We start from the raw sequence: 20,523 nt of genomic DNA, 5'->3' as shown, positions 1-20,523 counted from the left end.
TCAGTTTCATTTTGAACTCATCTACACCAGTAAAGCTTTGTGAGCCATACAATAAGTAAAAGCACCAATATATCAGCCTTTTAAAAAAAATTAAACATACCAGAGATTATTAATGAATTATGATAATGTATAATGTCTTATGTAGTATGTGCACATTCAGTATAAATTTCAGACACGTGAGTGTGTGTGGAATCGATCATGTCTCATAAACCCCCGCTGTCCTTCCCTCTGGAAGATCTAAGACTATGGCCATGACAGTATGAGTCAGCACAAAGATGGCATGTCAAGACAATGGACATGGGTGAAACCCCACCATGCTCCATGTATTTCACAAGACCCCTTTGATTAAGCCTGTTTGAAGTCTGCAGAGCACATAGTTAATTCATTCTTCCCACATTATCTTTAATTCATTCACATCTTGCTGGAACATGCCAGCTTGGCCAAAGACGAGAAAGGAGAGAAAAGCTTGCCCTGACTTCTTTGATTGTTTTCATTCACTTGGCAGATTCACTTAAAAATACAGTATTCACCATGTGTTCTCTCTCTCTCTCTGATATAAGAAGTATGTTCTTCACATATGGCGTCACATGATGCAATTGTGCATAAGTTTTAGAAGAAGCTAGATTTGGCTGTTTCTCAGTGTTCCTGGTGCTGATTTGCCCCAACCTGCACACGCATTGGCTGTTTTCCAGCAGACCTCTGCCTGGACAGCAATTAATGTCATTTGGAGCGAAGAGGGACCTTGTGACTCATTACATATGCCTTTTGCTCGGTAAAGCCTCCAGGGGGCCTCTCCTCTTGTGTGCCAATGCTGCCACTCGGGGGTTGGCACAAGTTGGATAACACTCTAATTATAAAATTCACTATGAAAAATGTCTACTGCAATGCTGGCAGGGAGGAGATTAAACCTTGTTTTGGCTTCATTTAATTTGAGCTTCTTGTGCCCCCAGACTCTATAGCTACTGTATGGATTCTTTGGGCTTCTACCATTTGTGCAATTATTTTCTCTCCCTGCAGTATAAGTTTTTGTTGTCAAGTTTTACATTTCTGAATGGTGAAAGTTTCCAAATGTCTTGTAGATATTTGTCACGCAGCTCACTGGCAAGTGAAGAAGGAGAAAAATGATGCATGTTGACAGCGGGAGCCATGTATTTTTGACATGATACAAAGCTTTATCTGACATTATTACACTAGCTTAGCTGTCAGCTCCATCAGAAAGGAGGGATTGAAAAACATCATACGCATTTTTATGCTATAACCTGTGGCAACAGTCTTGCTGAATGGACAAGGAGGCCCATCTGTGCCTCGCATGGCTGATTCTGGTGGACCTTCCCTCTCGACTACTGTAACCTGTTCCGGTCCTGGCTCAGTGGAGCACAAGCTGACAAATAGCAGGAGGGAGAGGGGCGGGAGGAGGTAGAGAGAAGGAGATAGAGGACAGAGACAGTGACAGCTAGAGAGGGGGAATGTTGATGGGGAGAGAGAGCAACAGACAAGGGCTAGAGATATGGAGAGAGAGGGAAAGCAGATAGTGGTAGAGAGAGTCAGTGCAGTGTGTCTAATCTCCCTTCAGGGACGACGGTGTAAGGACGCCTTCTATGACAGATAAACTCGCCCGACAGCAAGCCCAAAGTGACAGACACCCACTGAGCCCGATTCAGCCCAGCGTCTGCACAGCATCTGGCACAGGGAGGGAGGCAGCACCTAGTTTTCATAGAGCTGAAGAAGAAGGAGAAGAAGAAGGGGAAGAAGGAGATTTGGCGGGTGGGCGGTTTTGCTAGTGGGGCAAGGGAGGTGAAAAAAGAGAGTGAGTAATGTTTGCTCCACTGTGGCAAAGACAGATTGGGAAGAAAGCAGCAGGAGGTGTTATTGTTTTTTGTCTCTTTCTCTTTGTCTCTCCTTATTTCAATTTGTTTGAGTGTTTAGCTTTAAAGAGAAGGTGAGACCAGCCATATGATTCAGTTTGTTTTTTGAGATACAGATTATGTACAACGGAGCCCATGCACGAACAAGCTTTCTATCTCCGCTAATTCCCTTGGAGTATGGCATGCTCACTCAACATTAGCGAAGGGAAAATTGCCTTTGAAAGACTCTGCATTTATATGTGTTTTTGTCAGGCTGCACCGCTTGTTCTCTTTCTTTCTGCAGCTTAGTCTGTAAGAAAAAAAGTAAACATTGGTCAAATTGTGAAGAGTGCTCAAGGGACGGCCACAGAGGAAAAGTTGAGTTTGTATTTTAAAAGAAGACTTCAATATGGGGCAATTTATTTAGCCTCAAAATGTGCACATGATAAGAGATAGGTGATAGAGTCGGGCGATCTTGAGAAATTGTAAGGGCCCTGGGAAGGGAGAGTTAGTTCTCGCCTCAGACACGTGCTCACGGAACATTTGCAGAAAATGTTTGTGACTATGCACTTCTATGCTCTATGCTCTCATATCATATATGCTTGGGTGTGGTCTTTACATGCACACATTTTTTGACTAAACAAACGCCATACTGGTCCTTTTGTTTGACTTTACCTTCTCTCACACGGTTCAGAATTTACATGAGACTGTGCGTGCCTCTTTCAGCCTAGGAAGTTGTGAATACTTCTGAGCAGTCTAGGTGTCATGTGGCCTGCGTGCGTGTACTTTTCTGTCTGTGTGGTGCAGCAGCGAGTCTTGTGCAGTCCTGTTTGGCAGCTGAGACATGAGCCGACCTGGGACAGACCTTGAGAGTCGCTGTGACATTTAAAAACAACCTCCCACCATCTCACCAAGATAGACAATATATTTGTCACTTCCTCTGGCTCAACATTCCCTGCCCTCTTTGAAACTCTATGCAGTTATCTCTGAGCAGAAAAAGATAAAGATATATGTGTGCCAACATACCTATCTATGTCTATATGTCTCCCTCTGACACATTCATTCTTTTAGTACGTGGGAAAATGCACGCAAGCACTCACAGGATTTGGTATCACATCAATCATGTTTGCACACAGTCACACACTGCTGTTGCATTTATCAGTAACCATCACAATTTTCACACCCACGCGTTTAGAATCCCATAATCTCCGTTTAGATAACCGCATCAGCTTCTTTGATCACGCAGGCTGACATGCGTACAACAGGCGACACGCATCAGCATGCATGCGCGGCTCCCAACATGCAAAAAGGCATCGCTATAATCAATCATTTGGAGCCCCTGATTAACGTTAATGGCATTTTTCAGAATTACATTGGCATCTTCGTGCATTCCAATCACCTAGATTTTATGCCTCCTCTCTGCGGGCAGCGCCATTAATTGTGAAAGAGGAGAGCAGCAATGAGTGCTATCTACTGCGCCTTTGATACACACTTATCTTTCCACAGTTTCATATTATGGGAAAGAAAATTGCCTTTAAAATGACGGGTGCCTTATTACTTTTGGGCCAATTAATTTCATGAAAAAATAATGCCTTTTTTCAAAATAGCAAGGAAAGAAAATAATTATGAAGAATAATTGACAAGGAAGGACAAAAAGGCGGGGAGAATGTAAGGAGACGTGAAAGCAAATGTACTATTACTTAATACTACTGCATGATCTTTTTCAGAGAAGACTCATACCTCAGTTTGACGACAGCTTGCCCTGAAAGTGTCCAAAGCATTAAAGAAGTAGGGCACTTGCCTCAATGTTCCGTGAAGTGGGAGAGACAAACCGGCCTAGATTTCCTCCTGTTTATTCAACCATTTTAGGTACTGGCTATTCATGTCTCCATTTCAGTGCTCTCCTTTTTTTGTTTCCACATTTTCTATTCCTGAATGTTTTTTACTTTTGTTTGTTTATTGTTTGTCTGTCTTTCTTCCCTGTTCCCTCTCTCCACATCCCCTCTCAGTCACAAAACTATATGAAGGCCACTTTAAATGGTTTTGACACGGTCTGACAGATGCTGGTGCCAAGATACCCCACGATGCCTTGCAGCAAGGGGAGTGATGGCTTGATTTATCAACCCAATTTTTAGATTTGGCTCAAAACAATAGTCTTATCTCATTTATATATCACTGTATTTATCGCACACTGACACCTTCAATGCAATATCCCTCCATAAACTAGGATAAAGTCTGACAAGTGGTCAAACAAAGGCTTCAGAAACATCTTTAATCAATCGTCTCATTATGCATTCTGTGGACTTTGGTTTGGTTCTGGTTGGTTTAACACAGCTCTAATGCACCGGATGTGGCCATGAATTGGAAATGAATGAATGCAAAGTGAGACTTGGACTGTTGACCAGTATCAAGCTGACATGACAGCCATGCACACAGAGATGGCATATGCTGCCCAGTGTGGCTCCTGAGCCGTCACTGCGGGAGAGTCTTCACTCTGCTGCCGCATTACGTTCATTCAGGTATTCATTCATACATTAGATGAGATCCGGATGTAGCAAGTACATGTGCTTATTTACTGTGCTTAAGTTGATTTATTTTCAGGTACTCCTCACTTTTACTCCACTACATATATCAGCAAATATCTGTGCTTTCTACTGTACTACATTTTATCTATTTAGTAATGTTAATGAGGTACTTTTACATTTATTTGTACTTTTGATTTATGTCAAATATTTGGGTACTTCCTCCACCACTGGTCTGAGGTTACGCTGCAGTTCACGACAAGAGGCCTCTAGGTAGATATATATGAATCCCACTGAAAATGAAATGTTAAGCACTAGTACATTAGTTAAATATTTCCCCTTAAAAACTGTTTCAAGTAAAAGTCCTGCATTAAAAATTAAATAGTATGTAAGTATGATGATGAAAATGTACTGGCTCTGTAACAAAGGTCCCTATAGAGATGTAATTATGTAGGACATGAGATTGTCAAGACTAATTCATCATCTTATAAGTAGCAGTACTTATTACGGTATCATAAAATGGATACACTAAAGAAAAGAACACCTCAAAATTCCACTCAAGCACAGTACTTGAGTAAACGTACTTAGTTTCTTTCCATTCTTTGCTAGAAGGTGACTCATTGTTGTGACGCCAACATGATCTGTTTGGTTTCCAAAGTGCAGGAACTGTTTTGTGCACATTCCTCAAGCTCCCCTAATAATAATCCATTGCAGCAGTGTTTATAGCAACTGGAGCCACGCTATCCTCTCACCAAATCATAATCTCCCCAGCAAGTTCAAGCAATTACCCTGCAAATGGTGCAAATTCAAACAGCAGCAAGCAGAGTCTTTGCTGCTTAGTGTGAGGGAGTGACCCTCGAATTGATATTATCATAGAGACTTGGTGGATTTGAGACTAAATGAATCCCCTCTTCAGTGGACGATCAGAGTAGGAGACATGGAACGTAGAGAAGGTAAAAGGAGAGCGGTCGGGAGCGAGACACCTAATGCACTCTATTCTCAGTTAATTATTTTTCTGCAGCTCTCCCCTCCTCCCCTTACAGCCTCTCTCGCTCTCTTTTCATGTTTTTTTCCCATTCTTCCTGCATCTTTTGTCTCTCTCCCCTTATTCCTTCCCCCTCTGTCTTCATCCCTGACACCTCGGCTGGCAAGGTGGAGAGGAGACTCTTGATCCCAGGCAGGTAACCCTTGGCAACAGACCACCCACCTCTCTTCTGCCAACTTGTTTCGGGCCAGTCATGCTAGTTTTGGCACCAAAATTGGCAACTATTGGCCTCCGTCACGGAGAACAGAGGAGGCCCTTTTTTCTGCCTCATCATCTCCTGTGACTGGGGGAACAAGCCACCCTCCCCCTCTTTCCCTTTGCCTCGCCCTCCGCAATCTACACCTGACATAGCTGCAGAGGCGTCAGAGCACTGTCTCTTGTAGACGCCAGCCATTAGCATTTGCATTTTAACACCTGTTCCAGAGCAAGTGGGAGTTAGACCTCCTAATTTTAATGCTGCGTGCATATACAACATTGGACAAACTAGGACTGTGACAGAATTTTAAAAAAAGAACAACAACCTGTGTCTACTTGTGCGTGTGCATGTGCACATTTGTGTGTTTACATTCATCCGTCTGGTAGGGCCTGGAAGTGCTTGCCCAGAAAAGTATGTTTATATAAACAGATGGATGAGAAGCTGTCTCTCTCTCTTCCTCCACGTCTTTGTCTGTCTCCTTTTTTCCCCTCACTCAATGAACTGTGGTTGGAGCTTTGCTCAGCATTCAGAGACGTGTTTTTGGCTGCCACGCACAAGAAAACAACGAGGTCTATCCAGTCTCTGTGCAGCTTTCCTCACCTAGATGAATTTGTATCACCTGCATATTTACTGTCTGCTTTGTTAATTGGTTTGATGTGCAGCTACCTGTGATAGCTACCTCTCTTTTTTTTTTCTCCTGTATTTTTACCCTCTCTCGTTCCCTGTCTCCCAGTGTGGTTTTGCTTTGCATATTAGCCCAGGCATAGTAAGGGGAGCGTGCACAATACAAAGGGCAGCTCTTCAAACAAACTGAAATCTTCTTTGTGTCTATTCAAATAATTTCACCCCGTGACTCTTCACCGAGCAGCTGCAGTGATGTGAGCGGTTGTGACTGAAGGTATTCTCTATGACAAAACTGAAAGGTCAAAGATAAAGTCTCTTTGTGATTTTTTTTGTGACATATATCTCTTTTCTTGTTTTATTCTGTTGAGTTTCTGGAAATGTTGCACATAGGTATAGACCTTTTATTGCCCATGCAGACATTGGAAAGGTGAGGTTGTAGGATGAAATGTGTCCCCACTTGATTTATTGGCTGCTGTTTCATTCTTGGGCTACCAAATAGAAAGTGATCAAATTCAGCAGCACATTAAATTAAATATCTGCCGAACAGATTCTAATTTGATCACCAAGCTGTTTCAATTTCATTAGCCTGGTCCCTAATGGACTTTCGCAGCATATTATTCCATCTAGCACAAATCCCATTCATTGGCTCTTTTTTTCCCCCAAATGAGCCCCCTGGCACGTGAGGACCATGTGGTGCCACGCGGCGCAGTGTGAGGTCACACAAAACCTGCTTTTCCTTTAATGGACGCTGGAGCGAAGCTACACTGAATTAATGGAATCAAATCTGTAACCGCAGCGAGTAAATGAAGTCAAACTTAAGATTTATGCCCAGCACCATCTTAACAGCTGTTGCACAACATCAGTCCAGGCAGAGCATGAGTAAGGTCATGGCAATGTTGAGAGCGTGTGTGTGTGTGTGTGTGTGTGTGTGTGTGTGGGTGTGTGGGTGGGTGGGTGTGTGGGTGTGACTGTGACTGTACAGGCGACTGAAGCCTGATACTTTTGCATACGGCCTGATTCCATGGCCAGTGCACCCTTTGTGAGGGTGCAGATGAAGGAGTGGAACAGCAGGTCAGGCAGATGAAAATTCATGGCTGACGTTTTTACCACGCTACTGTGGTTTAGCAAGCATGTCGTTACGGAGTGCACATAATAATTACTTCAGTGGTGTTGTACTCTGACCACAAATAGAGATGGGTCAACACTATCTCTAAATGGTATTTTTTATGGGGGAATATAAATCACAGAGTGATCTGTGGTTTTATATTTTTTTATGTAAGGAGGGGGCGTAATTATATAGAAGGTGAGAAATGGATACTGCTTGTAGTAGCAGCCATACTTTTTACAGTAATGTGAATGAATAGCTTAAACATCTGCACTCAAATGCACAATTATTCCCTCTGAGCAAAAAACTAAGTAAATAAATTTGAGATTCAAGGGTTTTATTTGCTGCATGCTCATATAATATGTATGTGAGATAACAGGGAGGGTGCATACTTTTGAAGAGTAGAGTGAAATTATGAGAGTGAGATATAAAAACAGGCCTAAAGAGAAATGTAAATATTAAAAATATCTACGATTAATAAGAAAGTAAAAAAATGTTTTTTTAAGTATTTAAATGATTGAGACTATATCGGCCTGATAGATTTTCATTTTTGTCGATATATTAAATAATACATCAAACAAATTCAAAGAGGATGACTTCACCGTCCTGATGACCTGATAGCGTTTTCAAACATTTTCGTGCAAAATGTTACAAAGATGTTTATCACTGTCTTTAATGCTCAGAATTAGATAGAGGTTTGACAGCAGCGCAGCAGCCAAAGGTAATTTCAGGGACAGTGACTTTACTGAGACAGTGCAGCCGAGACACATGCAGTAAAGTAACCGAAGTACTAAAGTAGTGATGATTAGGATCAGTGCAGTGTCAGTACTCCAAGTTCCAAAAGGTTGAAAGTGATAATACAGAACTGGAGAGGACTCTGCGGTAACATTGATAAATGTTTTCACCAGGCCGTCCGCCATTAGTGTCAGAGCAAGTTACAGCCACAAGAGCGGACAAACAGGAAATAGAGAAAGAGTGGGTGTAAATAATTGATAAGGCCGACCCTGTGCGATTCATATTCTGCGGCAGAGGATCAAAGAGCGGGGCTCAGAGTTTGACATTGAGCCCGAGCGCAGGAGTCAAAGCCATTACCCTCCCCGGCAAACGCTGCTGCTTGTGTTTATATTAAAAATGCAATGACTCTTCCTCTTCTGTCTGTGCTAACACCAGCTACCACTCCTGGGCATTAACCAACTGGCTAATGGACTCAATGGTATTAACACGGCAATTACCTACAGTAGCACTAAGTAGAGCAAGGTGGAAGCCATTTTGTTCCTGTCGACTCGATGAAGCTGTTCCTGGCTCTCTCAGGTGTGAAGTATAGTATGAGTTAGACCTCTGGGTTCTTTTAGGTGTGATCAATATTTCAGAGGCACCAGGCCTCTGCGCCATGTATCCTCCCACATCACCTCTCACAACATCTCCGCAGCCGATTATGAATGTCTGAATGAACGTTTGAGCAAATTAATGATTGATGGAGTTTCACAGCTTTCAGTCGAATGTTTATTTTAATAGTGCATTAAGGCTGTCACTGTGCAAAGCCGAGAACCCTGAACTCTGCCACCTCTGCTTCTAATATGAGAACATAAAACTGTGTTTTATTCAGTCCCACTAGAGTATATCTTTACATAATGAGACTCTTTTTGTGATCTGTCAGCAGCACTGCAGACGAGCAGCTGCGTGTATATCAAATTGTGCTTTATTCATGACATTAAAATAGCAGCCTCCTTTTTAAGACTTTAATCCCCTTTTTTAAAGAATTAAATGACTTTAATTTTTAAAGTCCATGAGATACAGTACACATAATTTAATCAGTGTATTCAAGGATGTGATATCAACCATACAGAGGGTTTTCATTTATTGGCCCAGGTTATGAGATATATGATTTTTTATTTTTTTTATTTGTTATCATTATTTCATTGCTCATTAATCAACAGACAAAATACTGAGCCTGAGTTAGCTATATAAGCTAACATGTATCTGCTGTCAACTTATATAATTAACAATGTGAAAATTATACATACCATAACATTACTAAACATTACATCCAATAAAAACAGGCAAATAACCTGTGTTTGTGAATAAATTATAAAATCAAACAATTGTTATTTTTAATTTGTAGTAGTAGTAGTAGAATTATTAACAAAACTAAACTTCCTGACAGTGTCCGTAATTCAGTGAAAGACCACAAATTAAAGGATGCTGCTTGTGATGTATGTTCTTCTTATGGTCAACAAATCCCATGAAAACAACAACCTGCCCTGTGGTAAAGTCCTCTTTAAAACCGGTCTTAACTTTGTAGTTTCATATTTTGGAAAAGGTTATTTCCTGAAAAAGCTGAAGTACTACTACCATCACTTAGTAATTTATTCTCTCAGTTTTTAAGGCCTTCAGTATCACCGATCATGTTTTCAGTTTCAATTTCAAGGCCACAAAAAAATATGTCAAGTCCCTGCCATGCCCAGGGCCTGTCGAGTTGTCAGTACATTCTATACATGAAGAAATGACTTTCACTAGGGCCAGCACACACACACACACACACACACACACACACACACACACACACACACACACAAAGAGAGAGACCTCTCCTGAACACTTTCTAACCTTTAGCAAATTTCTGACTCTGGAGTCTGATACGCACAAGAACAGACAGCTACAAATCACTGCGTCGTCTATGACTTATCTCTGTCAATTACTGACGATGAATGGTTTTGGCAGTGTGAAGGCCAGGTGCATCAATCCAGCGCGTCTTACATTGTCCTAGCTTCTCCACTGTATTGATTCTACTGCTACTGCCTCCATGATCCAGTTTTGATGCCCCCTGACCGCAACAGCTAACTTGAGCACAGATGAAAGGGTGGATATGTAACCTAAACTCCCACCCTGGGACATGTTCACATTCTTGATATCAGATCCTCCTCCCTCCCAACTGAGACTTAATATAGACCCACTGGAGTCATCCCACTACAACTGCTCTTTGCCCGGACCAGATTTCAATCAAGGTTTGATTGCAATGCAATACCTTTTGAGGGGGAAAAACTCCCACTTTAATATCGTTCTTTGACCTTAAAGTGCTTTTGATGCACATCTTCTTAAAGAGGATATCTGGCACATGTCTACATACATCGGTTCATTATTCTCTGTCTCCATACCTCTTCTGTTCTCTTTTTTTTCTTCTCCCCAGCAGAGCTAAATGTGCTAATTCTACCCATTTCACCTTCATAAAATGGCTCCCAAATTTACATATCTGTCTGGGGCCTGTGGCTCAACAGAATGACCGTTCAGTGAGCTGGGGATGGGGTCCATAGTGAGCGGCTCATGCCCTTTACAGCAGCTGCCTGCCAAGGGCTGTGATGGCTGTCTGCAGGATCGCCCACCACAGCTTTGAGTGATTCTCTTTCTTTCACTCTGCCTGGGGTGCGCTGTGTGTTGGAGGCATTGATCGGCCCCTGAATTGGATTGCGGTGGGCCTGATTACTGATGTCAGTGTGTGCTGAGTCACGTGGGCCCGCCGGAGGAACTCGTGCCAAGCCCAGGCCACCTCGCAGCAGGGCGGGGGGAAGGGGTGTGTGTGCGCTGCTTGCTGGAATTACATTTATTAGTCTTAGTTGCACAGAGCGTGAACACAACATGCCCACACATACTGTACACTTAAGTGACACACAAACAAACTAATCTCATTCTATTCCTGGAGCCGTAAAGCAGTGGCTGCTCGTTATTGGCGTTAAATAGAGAGTGTGGGTGGATGCTAGATGATGAAAGGGCTTTAGCATATCAACAAATTAACGCTTTATGATCTATAGTTTTTCTTTCTGGTTTGTTGAGAGTTATTTTGAGCAACTGGTTGTTTTGTTTTTTGCCGTGTGACACTTTAAAACAGACGTTCTTTAGTGCAAGGTTACACTCTGTGACTTTGTTGCGTGTGTGTGTGTGTTTCGACGTCTGTTTGTACTCGAGTGTGTGTAAGCTTGGAAGTGATTCTCCGCGCATCATTTGTTTACGCCCGGAATTGTGGCCATCATCTTTTCCACTAAGAGAACAATAGCCATTTTTCCCCCTTTGCTCAGGAGACAATGAAGTGCCTTCCCGCCTCGCGAGCGACAGGCCAATAAAAAACGTAATTGGATCTGTCAATCAAACATTGCCGTGGTGGGGGGTGTGTGGACGTGCGGGTGGTGGTGGAGGCAGGAGGGTAGCTGGACAACAGGAGTAGTGCAGAGGAAGGAGGGGAGAGAGAGGGAGAGGTTTGCCGTTGCGGAGCGGTACTGCACACAGTTTCCTCTCTGCACACTGCCCGGAGGCGACGGTTACAGAGGTGTACAATTGTTGTGTTTTGCTGTTTGTTTTGTACCTGGGCCAGCGGGTGATGATCTGTCTTTGTTTGTAGGTATTAGTGGGTCGGTGATGTGGCTTTGATGCGACTACACTGGAGAGCCGGGGCTGCCAGAGCCTCTGAAGGTCACAGTGGATGTACTACAGCTGATGTGTCTCTGTGTTTTGTACGCGCTCGGCCCCTCAGACATGTTTTTTTTTCATACCATGGAAAGGTCCTGTCATTAGTCAGAAGGGCCAGGATGCTTTAGTAGTATTTTTCACGGTACAACACACACACTGAACATCACCTTGTCACATTAAATCATCAGCATATTCATACGTACGCTTACCTTAGCCTGACTAGGTGTGTGGATCATGTGTATTTGCTGCAAGATAAACAGTATGTGCATCTCTTCGCTTGTGCACACACTCTTTTTTTACGTGTTTGTATGTTGCTCTTAGTTTTAATGACAGCTACTTAAATTAAGAGACCATTTACAGCATCTCAGACAGGGATGGTAAGTGTGCATACAGATATTCTGCTCGTCAGACTCCCACTCCAAGCTCTACCTCGGGCTTTTAGGAGATGGCTTTCTCATGTCTATGGTGACACTCTATTTTCATTTTTCTTTTTTTATTATTAGGGAGAGGCACTCTGTCGTCCATCACATTACAGTGTGTGCACACTGTAATGCGATGGATGCGGTGCCTATATGTGTTTTTATGAGACAAAGGGATGTTTTTAACTAAAAGCGTGACTCAGGTGTTGAATACGGTGCAAGTTCTCTGATCGCATTGGCAGTTAAAAGGATTTGTTGAGGTAACTGCAGCATGCATAGTCGTTGAAATGTTTCACACAAAGTCGTTCCACAGCATTCTTTGGCCAACTTTCTACTTTCCTTAAAAACTGCAAAAAATATTTCCTGTGGTGGGGTCACACTTGTTTAAATCAAGAGAGGAATGCAGTGCTCGAAATGCTAAGAAACAAAAAAGGTTCCTTATTTAGAGGACTGGAAAGAGACCTGTGCTTTTTCTTTTCTAGGTGCCCTCCTTAAAAGGTAAAAATGCAGGAACAAACCTGATTTAAAAGATAATATTTGTCCCTCGTTGATGTGATTTGATTTTTTTTACTTTTATGAATACAGCAAAAATGCAGAATAAACTTACTCAGCAAATGTGGTGCTGCAGATCAAAACTAAAAGTGCAAGAACATGCAGGTACAAGTAAAATGACACATTTCATTTATTACTGTAGGCTGCAGCTTTCTTTAATAATCTAGTGGTATACTATAATATTATATTCTTCAACTTGGAGTACATTTGAGATTGTAAAAGAACGAGGGGCTGAGTTAAGTATAGGTTGGCCTTATTAAGTGCTCCTCCACAGTATTAAGAGGCTGTAACATTCAGTAGAGGTCAGCAGGTTTGAGTGTTGCACTCTTTCTTTGCCTTTTGTGCCGGCGAGCACCATTGAATTTAGCTTGACTTTGTCAAGGTCTACGTTCAAACAGTCAGCCATACAGGGCCAGTGTTTCAGCTGATCAATTAACAATATGTTTCTGCCCCCTGTGCAAGACTTCCTAATTTTGGTTTTGTTATGAGAAACGTCCCTCTCCTCCGAGCTTCTAAAGTAGGTAATTACACAGAGAGATTCCCTGTGGGGGATTAAAACAAATGACACAGAAAACACAGCTCGCCACTCACCCAAGCCCTGCCTCTGCTCTAAAACCTCTTGCTTTTAACGCCTACACGCCCATGAATACGCAAACAGTCACAATAAAACACGCTGGCAGCTCATGAAAATTAGTGGGGTCGATGGGAGAGGAGTCAGGAAATGATGGGGAGTCATCATAATTTATGGACATGGTATAACTGGTTTAGCTGCGGGAGCTAAACAAAACTGGTGTTCATATGGATGGTAAGGACCGCAGCGGAATCAGGATCCGTCCTGCCAGTTTTGCAGTGACAGGCAGCAGGGAGCATTACTCATCATTACAATCTCTTGTGGCAGCCTATTTTCATCACATTACAGTGGTATAATGAAGTGTAGCATGCTAGCATCCTCAGGTTCTCAGAGTAGTTCACCATCAGTACAAGCAGAGGGCATTCATCCAAGCAGCTTTATTGAAGTTTTTACAGATAGAATAGTGTAATTATTTCACTACTGCACAGTAATACATGAAGGTGGAGTTTTTGCATAGTAAAAGGTCATAAAATTTAATTTGCTCTTCTTCTTTTTGTCTTTTTTCCAGGAGCAAGGCAAAGTAAGTGTAACTTTCAACATCGGGACGTCGGACATCAGTGTGAAGGAGACAACCACGGCGGTAAATGATGGCAAATATCACTTGGTGCGATTCACCAGGAATGGGGGCAATGCCACCTTGCAGGTGGATAACTGGCCCATCAATGAGCACTTTCCCTCAGGTACTGTCCTTCTCTATCCTTTGTCTGTTGAAATTCAATAGTTTGAATAGAATCACAGTCTTAAAAACACTGGACACCACCTGGTTTTATCTTGAATCAAGGTCCAAGAAGACAAACTTGCTAAAACGTTCCCTTTCTAAGAGGCATGTGTTCGCTATGCTCCCGTTGCAAATTATTCCACAAAAACAGTTCTCTCATGCCCTCAAACCTGACTCCACAGGAGTGGGAGCACACCAAGCACGAATCTTTTGTCTTGCAAGAGGCATTAACTGTGCAACATCTGGCCAGTTCGTTGCAGAAAGGGGATTGAAAGGCACCAAGAGGCATTCGGTCAGTGGGCGAGCAAGAGGAGGACAGAGGCAGGAACCAAGGGTGGCCTGTTGGCCAGATAAAGCTGCTGCCTGCCTGTATCTCTCATCCCCAGGTCAGCAGAAGCAGCACAGCAGCAGAATACAAATGGGGTCATCAAACAGAACCTGCTCCATTTGGAGACTCAGGCAGTCGCCTTGTTTGGAACAGAGATGTGCCACTCAGCGAGCTGAGTGAGAGAGTGAACAAAGAGTAAGAGAGAGAAGGAACTTAAAAGGAAAAAGAAATCTTCCCTACCTTTATTTAACAGTCCATTAAATTGAGTTGGCTGTCCTTGCTCTTTGATATCTGTGCCTCCTCGTCAGGCAGCTGAGGAGAGACCACCTTTGTTTCCTTGTTTGTTATTAACTACTTTTCAATTTCACTTAGTCTAACACAGCAGATGCACAGGGAAGCAACATTGGCACAAAGTGGCTGTTGAGGCAAGGAGAAGTTCGGGTGACAAAAGATAATATGAGACTTCATTGATCTCCAAGGTACAATTGCAGCATAGCAGCAGGACATAATTGGACAGAAACACATGTATAACAAATAGTCAGTGTTGAAGATTAAGTAGTGTTAAGTTACCAGATGTGGAGCTAACGTGAACGGAAACATGTCAGGTCTGGAAATACAACTCTGCATCTCTAGCTAAAAAAAAGAAGAAAAACTGCTGATGCTGCCCAATGGTAAGGAGCAAACAAATAGGATTTGATCTCTTTCACTTCTGAGCCCTATGTCTCAGCAGCCCTACAGCCCCTAGTTGCATGCCTTCGATGAGGACAGGACAGCATCCTCTCCTGGCGTGACCTGGCACGCTGTCTTGGTTTGGTTCAGTGCCAGCACAGGTGATGCTAATCTCTTCTGTCTCTGGCTTTCTTTTGCCGTTGGCGGTCTTTCGCTTTTCTTTGACCAGATAAAGTCAGACAGGTTTCATAACTGCGTTTCTGCCACGGTAATGCTGGAAAATACTGAGGAACTTCATAACATGTGGCACACGCATTTACGCGAGCGACGTCTCCGTCACGCACAGATTTGAACTCACTTCAGACAACCGTGACTGTGATCAGTCACAGAAACACTTTTTTCATCTTCCTCAAGCTCTCAGCCAAGAATTGAGGTATTCTCCATCTTTAATGGCTGGTAATTTTGCTCTGTCATTACCTTCTACCATCAGCATTGAATGGTTGTTTTCTCAACCTCCTATCAATAAGCCACTAAATATCTAGAATCGAATGCCCGCGTCCATTTAGAAATCATTGCTAAATGGCCATTCAGTTTGCGTCTCAGTCTAAGCAATGCGCAACAGTGAGGGCTCCTGCTTTTTTTATTTGGATTCTTTCAAAGTGATCCCTTTGAGGTTTTTTCCCTTTTCTGTCTGACTGCCATTGTCTTGGAAAGCAGTTGAGGTCAGGGGATCGAATGCGCGGTAATTTCTTTTTCTCTTCTGCACAGGTAATTTGCAGGACACTCAGTGATAGTAATTCAACGATGATTGATTTTTTTTTTTCTCTTTATGCCCTCCCTCCCTTGTAAAGGCGTTGTCATCTCATGAGTAATTACATGTCAGGGTGCAGACTCATTGACTTCTTTCTCACACTCCTAACGCTTTAACTTGAAGGCAGCAGCTGCCACAAAGCTCTCAGGTCGTTCAATAAACAGTTACCGGATCTGGGCATGCCCCCTTTCTGTGGAAGGGAATAGGTGAAGACAAAGGTGTTGCTGGATTGCTTGTCAGTCAGAGCTGCTTGCAAAATAGCCCGTGGAGTGTAAATTGGACGCCTTAACTGTAGTGTTTGCAAAGTTGGCGCACGATGGATAGATGTGTGTGGTGAGGAGCTGCTTTAAGAGGCAGCAGGAGGGTTTTGAGCAACTTTTGGGAAGATTCTTTAGCAGCAAGGGTCTTTCTGTGTGTCGTTTGCACGTTCACGCCATATCAGTGTGGGTTTCTCTGGATACTCTTCCCACAGTCCAAAGACATGCAGCTTAGCTTAATTTAAAACTCAAAATTGCCCGTAGGTATGAATGTGAGTGTGAATGGTTTGTCTCTATATGTCATCCCTGCGATAGGCTAACTACTAGGATTGGCTCCAGCTTCCTCTCAAAGGATAAGCAGTATAGATAATGGATTGATGAATATCCATAAATGACTTCTTAAAGGATAATTGTAATATTACAACTTTGGGCCATATCTAATTTATTTCACTATTAACAATTATGAAAGCAATGTGATTGCTGGTAATTTGCTGACATCTATGTTCAGAAGAAATATCAAGAAAGTGAAGACACATGAGCTGTCAGATGATATTGTATATTCAAAATAAACCACAATAATAAGGAAGAGGTCATCAGTAAAGCTATTTTTAAAACTGTCCATATAAGCATCATTGCATTTTACAGACCTACTATCTAGGTAATATACTTGCCTTAGTTGTGTAACGTTTCCTCTTTTTGCATTAAGAGATTATCACCAACATTTCAGGGGTTTAAAATGATGTAATAGATAATCTCACTAAATCCCTTTCTTGTTTCTTTCATATTTTACATGATATCAGTTTCTAATGTAATAATTTCAAAATAAAATATATCTGAGACAAGGGAAAAGGAAATTAAACTTAACAGAAGGGCTGGCAGACAACTGAAAACTAACTTGTCATTTAACAGTACCTGCTGTCGTGTTAGGAACAAAGGAAAGTGACAAGAGCAAGTCGGTCATTGTGAAGAACACAGACACTTAGCCAGACAGGTCTCAGGCACTAATGCCAGCAAGGGTTTGGCCATTAAGAATGTGCATCACACTGAGCCTAAGAAAAGAACCTGCTATGTTATTTAGAATCCATTCTTTGAGTTGGGATTGAGCAGATGTTTTCTTTCAGTTTGTACAATGAGCAACATCTCCTTGAGCCACATTTCTTGGTGCAGAGCAGCCTGCACATTCTGGGTCAGAGTTGTGCAGGATGTCTCAGCAGCAGGCTTTTGAGAAACTTTTAAAGATTGCACTTCAGCAAAGGTACACCTGTTGTACCCATACAACCAGCCACTTTATTAGGTACATCTGTAACATCTAATGCAAGAAAATACAACAATACAGGCATAAATCAAAAGGGGTTGTAGTTTGCATCATACCACGATTTTATGTTTTATGTGCCACCTCATTTACAACCATGAGGAGGGGAAAGGTATCAGGGAGACATTTTGATATCATGTAGTGCAGTACAACACCACCACACAGTCAAAGTATCAACGAAAACTGGACACACATGCATCTGTAGTGGAATATGTGGAACAGAGCTCTACTGGTTTGCACTAAACTGTAGAATCATAGCGGACAAAATGATACCAAAGCTACAAAAAATACTGTTAGGTCATCGAAATGATCTTTTTTACAACTAAGGATGACAAGTGATTAAGATCCAAGAACCAACGATGCCAACCAGCCCACAATACTTTAAATGTTTATGTATTTTTATTGTTTGGTAATTTAACTATTCAGAGTGATTTTTAACAAAAATACAAATTGTGCATTTTCTTGCTGGAAATATCGAGAAATAAGACCGTAGAGGATCTTTGTGCCTCACAGCCCCATTCTTCTAGACAACAATGTACCCACACTGATCCCATAAAGCAGTGTTTCCATCAGGCTCCTGCAGCTTACACGTGTTGAGTGTGTGTATGTGTGTTCACGGCTTTGTCTTTCCCTCTCTAATTATTATCTTCCTCCAACATTGCCCTCTCAGATCTCCATTCTTTTTTTGTCCCCAAATTCCTTTTTCATCCGCGGTTCTCATCCTTTTCCAGTCAGTGCTCATCAGGACTGTGCATCTCTTCTACAATCCTGTGTACTTTTGTGACAACCCACATTACTGCAGGGGCTTGTCTTTGTTTAGTGAGAGGGTTCCAGTTTCCTTATATAACACCCGAATCCCTGTACTCTTTGATTTTGGATTACATGATCTTTTTGAGTGAGTTTGAATCTTTGAATTAAAGAATTACTGGACCGAGCCGGGCAGAAATTGTGCATCACACTTTGCCAGAGCTGGCTGAGGTTCAGGCGCTGTCTCAGATGAATGACCATTAGCCTAACTACTCTGCTTGTGCCTCGGGGAAAATGTGTTTATGTGCGTGTTCCATCCTTTGCGGTGGATAAAAGAGGGTTGGTCATAAGGAGAAAGGGCCTGTGTTCATTTTCTGACTCACACATGCTCTCAAACATACAAAGACTTTCATCCACGCGCACACTGATATACGATTTCCACAACCTGAAACGGGAGTGCTGAAATATCTGCCAATCTTTGTTTTGAAATACAGACAAAACAATTCCTCGGGAGCGAGATAAATCCCCACGCGTCCCCGGGGCCAAACATGATTAGCCCTATCTAAGACACAATCTGTGTCCCTCTCAGAACTCAGACTAAACTGAGAGTAGAAGCCGCGAGTCTAATTCATTCTTTCAACACCATAAATTTCAGAGCGACCTGATAAATGATGAATTTACTCTCTGGCTTTGTCTGACGTCTGAGGGAGAATAGAAGTAGGATAGAGGAAAAGTACGGAGGAGAAACAGAGGGACATGGGTGAATAGAATAGAAATGCAGCCACCCAGGGAATACAAAAGCATTTAATGGAGTAGATGACTGGAATAAGTAGACAAAAGGGAGAAAAAGCTGACATATAAACCGACAGATGGGTAAAAGCAGAGGAAGGGATAGAAGAGAATGGGGAAGTACATAAATCATACCAGAATTGTGATTGTAGCTGAAGAAGCTTGATTTAACCAAGAAGAGTTGCGAGCTGATTGCACTGGAGGGAGACAAGAGAAAAAGAGAATAGCCTGCAGCAGATGTAGTAGCGGAGCAGTTAGATGGATGGTGGGCTTCAGAAAAAGGGAGAAGAGAGAGAAACCTGAGGAGATGGGAAGAAAAGCCAGAGAGAGACAGGGAAGAGGGGAGTCAGGGATGAAAGTCAGGTGTAGATTGGAGAGGAGGTGGGTGGTGCAGGATACTCATAACCAGAGAATGCAACTGCTAGCTATGGAGCTGGGCTGTGGGATGATGATTTTTGGACAGGCCCGTGTTATGTGAAATATACTTATCCCCAAATGGAGAGAATGCCAGGAGTGTGTCACGGTGGCCATTTTCACAGTTTTGATGCACTCTCAGCACCGGCCCTGTGATGGAGCCCCAGTGAGATAAGTCTGGCAAGTAAACTAAAATGAAATGAAGCGACCAACCAGCAGATGACTGTGGCCGTGCCAGTGTGTTGTCTGAATGGCTGCCACCAAAGGGGACACATTTAGACGTTGTTTTGGCTGTGGGACAAAAATGGAGGAGCTATGCATTTGGGCTTAAAGAATGAAAATTGTATACAAACACAAAGACCTGTCAAAAAGAGGCTGCATCAGTCAGAAACATACAGCCCTTTTTTTAAAGTGTTAAACAGGTTTGCAGTAAATCACTTGACTAAAATTCTCAGAGAAGATTAATTGTAGAGTTCAGCAAAGATTTGTACATTCGATAAAGTTTGTTACAAAACGAAAACACTCAGCCAGTCCAGCTTTATCAGGACATGCTTCAGTGAGGTTTTATCAGATTTTTCTGACACAAATTTTCATTTAAATATTGCTGAATTCTGATTGTTGGACAAAGCTACATGACGAGTGAAAAGACTGCAGGCAAAAATGGAAATTTCCGCAGACTCTGACTCCAAAAGCGTAGGATGACATTGTTCATATCCAGGATATTTTGGCTTCATTTCTGGATAGTTGGAGGTTGTGCAGACGTGTCATCCATTATTGTAAGCGGCCTATGGTCACAAGAGAGCAAATAAGTCTGTGGCTGCCAAAGCCTTGGGTGTATTGGAATGAGCAATGGTTTGTTTTATCGTTAAAGAAGCAAATGTTGTTTCAAAATCCATTTAATTGCTATAAGTGAATTAAAAAAGCATTTCATGGACGTTTAAGACTTTTGTATGTGGATAATTGATGAATGAACATTTTTGTTTGGCAAAATATTAAGAAAAGAGAAATTAGATTGTCTGTGATTAATAAAAATAGACATACGTTAAAAGTAAAACAGAAAGCCAATTTTTACATATAAAGCA

At 42.2% G+C, this 20,523-nt stretch overlaps 1 protein-coding gene across 17 annotated transcripts in view; it reads left to right on the top strand.

Annotated features, from left to right (window-relative positions):
- The window catches only part of nrxn3b (neurexin 3b), a 269,160-nt gene that overhangs the window by 212,020 nt on the left and 36,617 nt on the right, over window positions 1-20,523 (top strand). For all 17 annotated transcript variants that reach the window (XR_011239244.1, XR_011239243.1, XM_069514505.1 and 14 more), the window contains one exon: window positions 13,905-14,076. Coding sequence is in view for 15 of the 17 variants with exons in the window: in XM_069514505.1 (XP_069370606.1) it covers window positions 13,905-14,076 (172 nt within the window). In the remaining 2 variants the exon portion in view is untranslated. The remainder of the gene's footprint in view (window positions 1-13,904; window positions 14,077-20,523) is intronic.

Source organism: Paralichthys olivaceus, chromosome 19, assembly GCF_024713975.1.
Source record: "Paralichthys olivaceus isolate ysfri-2021 chromosome 19, ASM2471397v2, whole genome shotgun sequence".
NCBI classification, from domain to species: domain Eukaryota; kingdom Metazoa; phylum Chordata; class Actinopteri; order Pleuronectiformes; family Paralichthyidae; genus Paralichthys; species Paralichthys olivaceus.
This window is presented reverse-complemented; position numbering and strand designations above follow the sequence as displayed.